The 12,510-nt window shown below is 31.1% G+C and overlaps 1 protein-coding gene across 1 annotated transcript in view; it reads right to left on the bottom strand.

Moving 5' to 3' along the window:
* Nucleotides 1-12,510, bottom strand: part of LOC114329345 (actin-interacting protein 1) — a 49,363-nt gene that overhangs the window by 3,032 nt on the left and 33,821 nt on the right. The window contains exon 10 of the mRNA XM_028278405.2: nucleotides 5,320-5,470. Coding sequence (XP_028134206.2) covers nucleotides 5,320-5,470 — 151 coding nt within the window. The remainder of the gene's footprint in view (nucleotides 1-5,319; nucleotides 5,471-12,510) is intronic.

The following is a 12,510-nucleotide window of genomic DNA, read 5'->3' as shown; positions in this document are numbered from 1 at the left end:
TATTAATCCCTGATGTGGTAACATGGTCCAAATGCAGATTCAGAAGACTAAATTATTTGACGCGATTTCTCACCGGCCATGGCTCCTTTAGGTCGTACACGTACAGAATAAAGAAGACCACAAATGATTTGTGTATAGATTGTGGCATCCTAGACGACCCAGAACACTGCATCTTTGCATGCACTACTTCTCAAAGAGAACGGAACATTCTAGTATCACCGCTAGGAGCGATAACGCCCAACAATTTGATACAAAAAGCATTGCAGAACAAAGAATCCTATGATGTTACTGTCGACCCAATTACGTAAATAATCAAGAAAAAGGAGACTCTAGAAAGAGCGAGACAGGAACAGTGCGGCATGAGGTACTAATGCCTGGTTGCACCAACAGATCTTAAGCTCCACTTAGCTAAGCTCTACTTATAGATAGGGCCTCCTTGAGTATCACTTACGTTGCACCATAATTTTAGATTCTTACCTTATTATCAATTATATCTATTATTATATTATGGTATACTTATTGTAATATATTATAATTATATTATATTAATTCTTATGATATTCTCGACTTAAGCTTAAGATCTGTTGGTGCAACCGGGCATTAATTACTTATAGTGCTGTCATGCTTACAGCCAAATCGATAGTTATGACTTACAATAACTGTACAACCACCTGCATCCTCTCTTTTATTTTACATTCCCCCTTGTCAGGTCACATACAACTGAACTTTTGATCATCCCTGTATTTTGATTCTTACAATAGATACTGTCCTTGCGTTATTTTGACTGGTTTCTTATCGCTTCTATACTCCGTTCCACCTTGACTTTGCAGTATAGAGAACATAGGCAATGCAGTCTTATGAGAGTTTTTAGCGCGGTGATGCTGATTTTGTCAAAAAGAATTTGTAATCGAACATTAGAGAGGTTAAATTAAAACTGTTTTAGAAAGGCAATCTACAATTTTAGGATTCATATGAGTTTAAGTTTATTTGATATATGCACTATACTATAGTCATTACGCATATGAATCCTAAAATTGTAGATTGCCTTTCTAAAACAGTTTTAATCTCTCTAATGTTCGATTACAAATTCTTTTTGATAAAATCGGCATCACCGCGCTAAAAACTCTCATAAGACTGCATTGCCTCTGTTCCCTATACTGTAAAGTAAAGGTGGAACGGAGTATAGGTTTCGTTCACCGATTGAGCTCGCCCGGGGGTGCTTTGTCGGAAGAGGGGGTGGTTTTAGTTGGTCGGCGACTGGTCAGGGCTGCATTCGGCACATATAATCCATATTTTTGGATTGCTATGTGCTAGCGTGTGTTCCTTTCCGGATCGAATCCAACAATACTAGGGACACCTTCCCTAGTCGGTTTAGAACCTTTCCACCTCAATCCAAAAAAGTATAGATAATATAAGATGAGAAATAACTTCATTCAAATATCGTCACGTATGTTAAATTTCAAAATTAATTTTTCCAAGCATCCATTTGATGCTGCAAAATTTTTCATCTTCAAACTTCGTGCTGCTTTGAGTCCTTTTTCTTAAGTCTTCTTCTTCTACGGCACAACAGCCCAAATTGAGCCTTGGCTTCCTTTATTTTTTGCCTCCACCCTTGGTTGTCTGTGGCTGCTCTTCTCCATACACGGACTCCTAAAGGGCTTGTGCTTCGCTGTTTACTGTGTCTTCCCAGCGCTTTCTTGGCTTTCCAACCGGTCTCTTTCCCTGCATTCTAGCATTCAGTGCTCTTTTTGGTAGCCTATCCTCTCCCATTCTTATCACATGTCCGGCCCATTGCAATCTTTGTATTCTAATGAAGTCTGACAGGGGTGTTTCCTTATAAAGTTGATAAAGCTCGTTGTTGTATCGACTTCTGAAGATGCCATTTTCCCTCACAGGTCCTAGTATTCTCCTCTGTACTTTCCTTTCGAATGTGTCGAGTTTGTTTTTGGATGTTTCTTTCACGACCCAGGCTTCACTGCCATAGCATGTTATTGGTCGAATTAAGGTTTTATATATTCTCAGCTTTGTATTTTGGTGGACACTTTTAGACCGAAATATATGGGAGAGGCAAAATAAGCTCTGTTTGCCTGCGTTATTCTCTTCCGTATTTTTCCATCTTCTAATCCGTGGGCATATATTTCTACTCCCAGGTATGTAAACTTTCCAACCGTTTCAAAGTCATCTTCATGTATAATGTTTTGTGGGACTATATTTCTTCTCGTCTGAGTCATTATTTCTGTTTTTTCTGTGTTCATTTCCAGACCTAGCATTTTTGTTTGTGTTTTTAACTCTGCGTATGTTTCCTCTGCTTCTGTTGATGTTCTTTTTTCTTAAGTAGCGGCCCAGATATTAGAATTGCTATATTTCTGGCTTTGCAAAAACCAATCCTTCTGACTTCGGAAACTTTCGTTTTTGCTCCAAGTTAACACCTTCCTCAATATTCTTTTTTAACTCACTTTTATTTTTTATTATAATATCGTTAATTTGAGTTTTTCCAACCCCATATTTTTCGGCCAATTTTCGCGGACTTAAACCATACTTTTCACTTTCAGCGATTATATTTATTTTGTCTTTTAGCGACAAACGTTTTCTCTTTTGCGACATATTATTATAGCAACTTAAGATCCTTTCGAACTCGGAGAAAACTTTAAACTAATGAAATGTGTATCAGAAAGACTGACCCTAATTGGGCAAATTATTTCATCCCTTTTTAGATAGATACCTATTTAAATACGTATTGGCTATTTCCATTAAAAAAAAATAGACAAAAATATTTTGGCCAATATTAACAGATAAATTTTTATGAAATGTGTTTTGAAAATTTTAGAATATGTGGCCGCGTCCCTTATTATAAAGGTGGCCGTAAATACCAGGTTATAAATAAAGTAATCTACATATAATCGGTTTGGAAAATTTTGAAATTGGCCGTTAGTGCAGGTGGTCGTTGACACAGGTCTTACTGTACTTTGTATGCATCTTTGATAAGCAAATATTCAAATGAGGTTTCTAACTTATACCTTTTCCCCATCTTGTGACTTGTTCATATTATTTAAAAAGGGTAAGTTTCCTGTTAGTACGTTCTTTAAAGGTAAAATATTGCAAAACCTCTAAATTTTAAAGAACCGCTTGGATTGACATGGAATTTGGCATACACGTAGCTAACAAGTCAAAGAAAAAAGTGATATTGTGCCAATGTTTGCTTTTTCCCTAGGGGTGAGTTTCACCCCCTTTTGGGGGTGAAAAATATATGTTCGAAATAAGTCCGGAAATAGATAAAATGACTAATTCTAAGCAACTTTTGTCCTATAAAGTTTTTTCACCAAGTTGATACTTTTCGAGTTATTTGCGAGTGAATATGTTAATTTTTCTACAAAATAACCACGTTTTCAGACGGTTTTTCGCACATAATTCAAAAAGTAAGTATTTGGTCGAAAAAAAAAATCTTATCAAAAATATAGCATGTAAAAAGTGAAAAACATGGTGTATATATTAGGTCACTATACCTAGTAGAAGCAGAGTTATAGCTAATGAAAAATAGGTTAATATTCGTCAAATTCCAAATCGAATATTTAACGTGCCATAACCAAAAAACGAAGCACTTATTTGGGGAAAACTCATTTTAACTTTTTTAAAGTGTTTAAAAAATATTCATTTTTGTTTAAAAAAAAAATGTTAGTATCAAAAGTAAACGAGTTACGCTCAAAATAAAGTTGGTCCCTTTTTTTGGAAAGAAATCGGGAAAATCACCCCCTAATTAGCATTTCAAATGAACTTAATTGTTACCACTTCACAAGTTTTTTATTCGCGTATGTATTGATCATATGATCTGTAAGTTTCATCGGTTCAAAGTGCTTATTTTTGAAAGAGCTGTAGTTCAAAGGGCTTGAACGACTCACTTATCACGAGTGTATGCAAATTTAGAAACACCGAATCTTAACCAATTTTTGTCTTACAGAAAAACAAAAGAATACAAAATATTCAAAAAGTAAAGCCTACTTTTTTTATTGTTTAAGATTTTTGGTATCTCTAACAATTTTTAAGTTATTTTAAAAAAAAGCATTTTTTTCAAAATTAAAATTTTTAAAAATTTTACTTAAAAACCAAATTTTTTCAAAAGTAAGCACTTTGAATCGATGAAACTTACAGATTATATAAACACAACATAAGTAAAGTAACTTGTAAAGCGGTAACGATTAATTTCATTTAAGTTGCTAATTGGGGGGTGATCTTCCTGATTTTTTTTGCCAAAACAAAAGGGACCAACTTTATTTTGATCGTAACTTGCTTACATTTGATGCTTGAAATTTTTTTTATAAAAACAGAAATAAAGCTTTTTTTAAACACATTAAAAATGTTGAAATGTTTTTCCCCAAGAATACTTTGGATATTTCACATTGAATTATTCTATTTGGAATTTTTCGAATATGAACCTATTTTTCATTAGATATAACTCTGCTTTTGCTCGGTATAGAGACCTAATATATACAACGTTTTTTTCACTTTTTTATAGGCTATAGTTTTGCTGAAAATATTTTTTTCGACAAAATGCTTACGTTTTGAGTTACTTGCGAAAAACCGTTTAAAAACGTGGTTGTTTTGTTAAAAAATTAACATATTCACTTGCAAATAACTCGAAATGTATTGATTTGGTGAAAAAACTCTATAGAACAAAAGTTGCTTAAAATTAGTCAGTTTATCCATTTCGGGATTTATCTTGGATATATATTTTTTCACTCTCGAGATGGGGTGAAACTCCCCCCAGGGCAAAATCACACATCGGCACCATATCAATTTTTTTCTTTGACATGTTAGCTATGCGTAAGCCAAATTTTGCGGTTCTTTAAAATTTACAGCAAAAACCGTGAAAGAATGTATGTACTATGTGTTTCAAACAGTTTCTATGATAATAAAATGAAAAGTCTCAGATACTGAATCAACCATTATAATAAAAGTTAAAATGGTAAATAATTATTTAAATCCTAAAATCTTTAATGGTTATTAATTTTTATTATAATGGTGGATTCTGTATCTGAGAATTTTCATTTTATTTAAGAGATGTCGCTGATTGCGTCCCAGAGTGGATTATAAATGATCTTTGAAATTCCACATAAATAGATGATTTGGTTTTGTTTTGCTTCAGAGGTGTGCACGCTAGCTCTACTGAAGAAGTCCTAAGACAGAAACGGCTGTCTAGGGATTGTGCATCCCTCTGGATCGAAAAAAAGCATAAACCGTCTTTTTCTTTTTTTCTTTTCAGTTTCTATGATCTTAATTAATTTTAATATCGACAACTGAACATTATGAATAATTAATACTTACATTTAATAACGATATGTTTGGCAGGTTTTTCGACGTGCCAAATAATAATACTTGTATCTAAACTACCACTAGCCACCAATAGTGAGTCTGGTGACCAGGCAACACAGTTCACTCTGGCATTGTGGAATCCCCACTCTTGGTTATTGGCAAGCTGAAAAAAAAAGAATTCATAACTTTCATATTAATTTATTGTCTAAATTAGCTTTAGTCTGGGCTGATTATCAGAGAATAGGCCATTTTTGGGAAAAGTTATTTACCAGCAATTTTATTGCTGGAATCGAAGCTTATGATTATATATATTAATAATATAGGTATGCAAAGTCCGCAGATAGTGTGCTACTTTTTTTATAAGCAAAATGGCGCCCGAAAATCGTGTTTTTTTCAAATTTTGCTCTATAACTCCCAAGATTTTAACTTTACACCAAAAACACTCAAATAAAAATTCACCGCAATTAAATTCTGCATAGAGACGTGTTTTTTCCGATTTACTTCGACGAAAACTTTCCCCGGAAAAAGCGGGTTTTTCCAACAAAATCTTTAATTTTCAACTAAATTTATAGATAAGTAATTGTTAATCAATAATTAAATAACTTGGTAATGTAAAAGCTCTTTTCGTATAGATTATAATTCCAGAAGCCGATGGAAATTAAATAAACAGTTTAGCAACAATTGAATTGTTAATTAAAAATTGACGGTCGCTATAATAACGACAATAATTATGATGCATAAGAATAACTATGATTTTTTCATAAAAAGACACTATACCTATCTAATGTACTTTACAGAATTGAGATTGAACTATTTAAGCGGCCTCAGGAATATTTTAAAATTATAAACAATTTTTTGGCTTATAAACAAATAGAATATCTCGGGAAATGTTAAACTAAATTAAATTGTAAAAACGGTATTCGAACAACAGCGGCAGGATGCTTCTTTTAAAAGGAAAAACGTTTAATTATGATAAGTAGTTCCTGAGATATAACCGGTCAAAGTTGACCGGAATTTACGGCAAAGATATAAACAATAGGATCATAATATTTAAACCATCACCTTTTTATTCTTGTCCTCTTTCTTTACACCAATTTTCATATCCTTAAAATACTCATAACATATATTATTATAATAAAAACTATCGATAATACGTGTGAAAATTGCCAAAAATAGCAAAATTCCAATCAAAAATTAGGTTGGAGAAAATCTAACCCTCAAAGTTCAAAATCGGTATACGTTAAAAAAATGCATTTTCTCGGCTTCCCATGGAGCAATTTCCTTCATTCTTTTTTTGTTCTCAAGTAACTCGAGTAGAGCCATCGAACTAACGCATTGTTAAATGTCAAACTTGCTTTTGTTCTGTTATAATAAATTAATTTATTTATTATAACACAAAATTTTAATCTGTTTAAATAAAAATTGTTTAAATAATTATACAGCTTTCAAATGAGAATATTTATGTTTTTAACTTTAAAAGGTATACTTGTAGTAAGTTTATCTAAAAAAAGCCTACAACTGGAAAAAAATATGTAGTTTTCTGTTCTTATAAATAAATTAATCTATTATAACAAAACAAAAGCAAGTTTGACATTTAATAATACGTTAGTTCGACGGCTCTACTCGAGTTATTAGGGAACAAAAAAATAATGAAGGAAATTGCTCCATGGGAAGCCGAGAAGATGCATTTTTTTAACGTATACCGATTTTGAACTTTGAGGGTTACATTTTCTCCAACTTAATTTTTGATTGGAATTTTGCTATTTTTGTCAATTTTCACACGTATTATCGATAGTTTTTATTATAATAATATATATTATGAGTATTTTAAAAATATGAAAATTGGTGTGGAGAAAGAGGACAAAAATAAAAAGGTGATGGTTTGAAAATTATGATCCTATTGTTTATATATTTACCGTAAATTCTGGTCAACTTTGACCGGTTGTATCTCAGGAACCACTGGTCATAATTAAACGTTTTTTCTTTTAAAAGAAGCGTCCTGCCGCTGCTTTTCGAATATCGTTTTCACAATTTAATTTAGTTTAAAATTTCCCGAGATATTCTATTTGTTTATAAGCCAAAAAATTGTTTATAATTTTAAAATATTCCCTAGGCCGCTTAAATAGTCCAATTTCAATTCTGTAAAGTACATTAGATAGGTATAGTGTCTTTTTATGAAAAAATCATAGTTATTCTTATGCATCATAATTATTGTCGTTATTATAGTGACCGTAAATTTTTAATTAACAATTCAATTGTTGCTAAACTGTTCATCATTCAATTTCCATCGGCTTCTGGAATTATAATCTATACGAAAAGGGCTTTTACATTGCCAAGTTATTTAATTATTGATTAACAATTACTTATCTAAAAGTTTAGTTGAAAATTAAAGATTTTGTTGGAAAAACCAGCTTTTTCCGGGGAAAGTTTTCGTCGAAGTAAATCGAAAAAACACATCTCTATGCAGAATTTAATTGCGGTGAATTTTGATTTGAGTATTTTTGGTGTAAAGTTAAAATCTTTGGAGTTATAGAGCAAAAATTGAAAAAAACACGATTTTCGGGCGCCATTTTGTTTATAAAAAAAGTAGCACACTATCTGCGGACTTTGCATACCTATATTATTAATACATACAATAATAAGATTCGATTCCAGCAATAAAATTGCTGGTAAATAACTTTTCCTTGTATTTTGCTAATTAGCCCAGAGTACTTTGCAATTTTGTTTTTTCTTCCTCTAAGGGGAAGGGGTATGGTTTGAAATTTTCAAATTTTTTATTATTGTAAATGACAATGCATTACTACAAGAATACTCTCTGAAAATTTTAGATTGATCGGAGTAAAATTACCAGAGAGACAGCATGTTGAACATCCCTACCTTCGACTCGCTTTGCCGCGGTTTCGCGCCAGTACGCTTGAGCGTAGTGAGAAATGTTCAACAGCTGTTAGTTCCCCTTCTCTTTTGTAGATTACTCCGCGATTCAAAAGATATATTCCGGTGTGCATCACTTTACGATTTGACAGACAAAAATATATTGAAAATAAAGCTGTCAAAACTTTAAAAGCGTCGTTCTCAAAACTGCTCTTTCAAAAGCGGTGGATATCGTAACACAAAAACTACTTGCCCGATCCACCTGAAATTTTGCATAGTACTCCAGGCTGTGGGTGAAAAATAGGTCGATTTCAGGATATAATTCAGGAATTTTTGAAACCTATTAGGTGTTGTAAAGGACGATGCCAGCAATAACTTCTACTAAAATGGGACCAAAAATATTGTGAGCTTTTTGTTTTATTGCGATTTTCATTTGTTAAATTTGCAATTTTTAAAGATTTTTAATTTTGCAGCTTAGGATATTGATTCTAGAGAAAAACTTTTTTATAGAAAGTTGTAGTAAATTAAAAAACCTACAACTTGAGCTATGGTAAGTTTAATTTCGTTTATTGGTTATTGCAAAACAGCCTGCGAAAAGTCCAAAATGGCCGTTTTTTACAATTGCGTTATTTATTGTACAAATAATTTTTTTTATTTTTTACAGCTTTAAAATGAAGATCTTTCAATTCCAAACAAAAAAAAATTGTAAGGCCGGATTAACGAATTTGTTGCTTAGATATTATAAATTGTTTATCCCAAGAGGTCAAATGTCGAAGGCTATAACTTTTTGAAAAAAAAAAGAATGTGTGTGTACTTTGTACGCACGTAAGAAGTTATACTTCTATTATATGATTTAAACGAAATTAATATACTTTTTATTTATATTTTGTTTAAATATTAAACTCATTTATACTTACTACTTCTCAAACATTTTTATTAGAACAGTGCCAGCCAAAAATTAAAATAATAAAAGAATAAAACACACACAAACACATTAAACAAGCCACAAATGATGTCTGAACATTAATTGTCGAAAATTTTTTTAACTAATACGTATTTTCTGAAAATACAATTATATAATAAATATACTTACAATCATAAAATGTATTAAAAAAAAAAACAAAAAAGAAAGTTTCTATTGGGACTCGAACCAGCGCTGATAAGAGCGGTTGGTATTGGAATTCATTCGCCTTCTCGTATTGGAATTCATTCGCCTTCTCCGCTTAGCCACGGACACTATGTGTCATTATTTACGAAGATCGACTAACTAAACGGATTAAACTTGTGATATTTTGATATTTTGAAAATTGATCAAATTATTTTAATTTTGAATTGAAATGATTTAGAATTGAAAAAATACGACAAAGCATAGAGTAAAAAAACAATATATTAGGTGAATATTGATAGAAATTTTGATGGTAATCAAATTATATAAATAAAAGTATTACATACTATGTATTTTGGCAGATCAAATAGGTAGGTTTATACCCATGATACATTAAATTATTACGTACCTGTTGCTTTTAAAAACTATTTAAAAGTCACTACAATATTATAAACTTTTTTGTTTCTGTCCTCACAACAATAAAACTAATATATTATACATTTGTTTACCTTTACCTCCAAACCACAGCTGCCATATCGGATAATTTTTGACATGTCATTTGAACATCCAATCAGAACAAAGTTATAATGCGCATGCGCCGGGCTGATAGGTTTTAACATATAAAAAAATCACCCTCTATCGCCGGTAAAGAAGTATAACTTCAAAAAAAATCGTAGAGAGTTGCTGAAACATCCAATCTCCTTCTAAAGAGTTATATTTTCATAGTCTGATGTAAATAAATGCGTAAAATATTTTTAAACCTCTAATTTTTCGGTTTGAAAATAAGGGGGCAAATTTCGTTATAAACATTTAGAGCTGAAGCGGCCCTGTACATCCTATGAGTTTTTAACTTACATATTATTGTTTCTGAAGACGAAACGAAGATTAATAAAAAAATAAAAAATTTCTACGACCAACTGAAGCCGAGCTAAATGTTGGGTCTGAAAATAGGGGGCAAATTTCGTTATAAACATTTAGAGCTGAAGCAGCCCTGTACATCCTATGAGTTTCTAACTTACAGATTATTGTTGCTGAAGACGAAACGAAGATTTAAATAAAAATAAAAATGTTCTACAACCAACTGAAGCCGAGATAATTGTTTCTTTTTTCTTAAATCGTAGTGCCTTTATTTACAAAAATTAAGAAATTATTTTACAGTCATTGACTAAAGAAAGACTTATATTATCTTAAAATAAAAATTATTATAAAATATAGTTAAATTTAATTATTAAAAATTATTTTTAAATTCGGTGCTTTTGCGAGCAGCGGCCGAATTTTGCAAATCGCCCGGCTCGCTTCAAATCCGCGCGCTCGGAAAATTTTTACGTAACTTGTATTAAATTTTGACCGAAAACAATTTAATAATATTACCATTATAATATACAGTCTATTTACCACTGTATTTGTTTTTCTTGATAAATTTTTATATGTGAAATCTCATTTCTGAAGAAATAATATTACAAAAATGATACATATATATGAAATATATAACTATATTTTTAATTTTTTCATTGTTATATAAATATAATAATAATAATGTTACTTCTTATTATACAATATAAAGCTTTTTCTTCTTGTTGTGACTATCCGTTTTGGATGATGGCGACCATCATGGCAATCTGTACTTGCACACTAAATCGGTACTGCTGCTCTAAAAAGATTTGTAGTTGTTGTGTTGAACGACGTACGTAAATTTTCTAGAAAGGTAATCCTTCGCCTTCCTGGTTCTCAGTTTCCAAATGGGGTTTGCCAAATTGCCATGATGGTCGCCAACATCCAAAACGGATAGTCACTACAAGAAGAAAAAGTTTTATATTGTATAATAAGAAGTAACATTATTATTATTATATCTATATAACAATGAAAAAATTAAAAATATAGTTATATGTTTCATATATATGTATCATTTTTGTAATATTATTTCTTTAGAAATGAGATTGCACATATAAAAGTTTATCAAGAAAAACAAATACAGTGGTAAATAGACTGTATATTATAATGGTAATATTATTAAATTGTTTTCGGCCAAAATTTAATACAAGTTACGTAAACATTTTCCGAGCGCGCGGATTTGAAGCGAGCCGGGCGATTTGCAAAATTCGGCCGCTCGCAAGAGCACCGATATTAAAAATAATTTTTAATAATTAAATGTAACTAGATTTTATAATAATTTTTATTTTAAGATAATATAAGTCTTTCTTTAGTCCATGACTGTAAAATAATTTCTTAATTGTTATAAATAAAGGCACTACGATTTAAGAAAAAAGAAACAATTATCTCGGCTTCAGTTGGTTGTAAATTTTTTTTATTTTTTTTTATAAATCTTTGTTTCGTCTTCAGCAACAATAATCTGTAAGCTAGAAACTCATAGGATGTACAAGGCCGCTTCAGCTCTAAATGTTTTTAACGAAATTGCCACCTTATTTTAAAACCCAACATTTAGCTTGGCTTCAGTTGGTCGTAGAAATTTTTTATTTTGTTTATAAATCTTCGTTTCGTCTTCAGCAACAATAATCTGTAAGTTAAAAACTCATAGGATGTACAGGGCCGCTTCAGCTCTAAATGTTTATAACGAAATTTGCCCCCTTATTTTCAAACCCAAAAATTAGAGGTTTAAAAATGTTTTACGCATTTATTTACATCAGAATATGAAAATATAACTCTTTAGAAGGAGATTGGATGTTTCACCAACTCTCTACGATTTTTTTTTCAAAAAGTTGTAGCCTTCGACCTCTTGGGATAAACAATTTATAATATCTAAGCAACAAATTCGTTAATCCGGCCTTACAATTTTTTTTATGTTTGGAATTGAAAGATCTTCATTTTAAAGCTTTAAAAAATAAAAAAATTATTTGTACAATAAATAACGCAATTGTAAAAAACGACCATTTTGGAACTTTCGCAGGCTGTTTTGCAATAACCAATAAACGAAATTAAACGTACCATAGCTCAAATTGTAGGTTTTTTAATTTACTATAACTCTCTATTAAAAAGTTTTTCTCTAAAATCAATATCCTAAGCTGCAAAATTAAAAATCTTTAAAAATTGCAAATTTAACAAATGAAAATCGCAATAAAAAAAAGCTCACAATATTTTTGGTCACATTTTAGTAGAAGTTATTTCTGGCATCGTCCTTTACAACACCTGATAGGTTTCAAAAATTCCTGAATTATATCACGATTTTTCACCCACAGCCTGGGGCATAGAGTTTCTTTGGACATTTCGTG

The sequence above is a fragment of the Diabrotica virgifera genome, chromosome 7, assembly GCF_917563875.1.
Source record: "Diabrotica virgifera virgifera chromosome 7, PGI_DIABVI_V3a".
Lineage (NCBI taxonomy): Eukaryota > Metazoa > Arthropoda > Insecta > Coleoptera > Chrysomelidae > Diabrotica > Diabrotica virgifera.
This window is presented reverse-complemented; position numbering and strand designations above follow the sequence as displayed.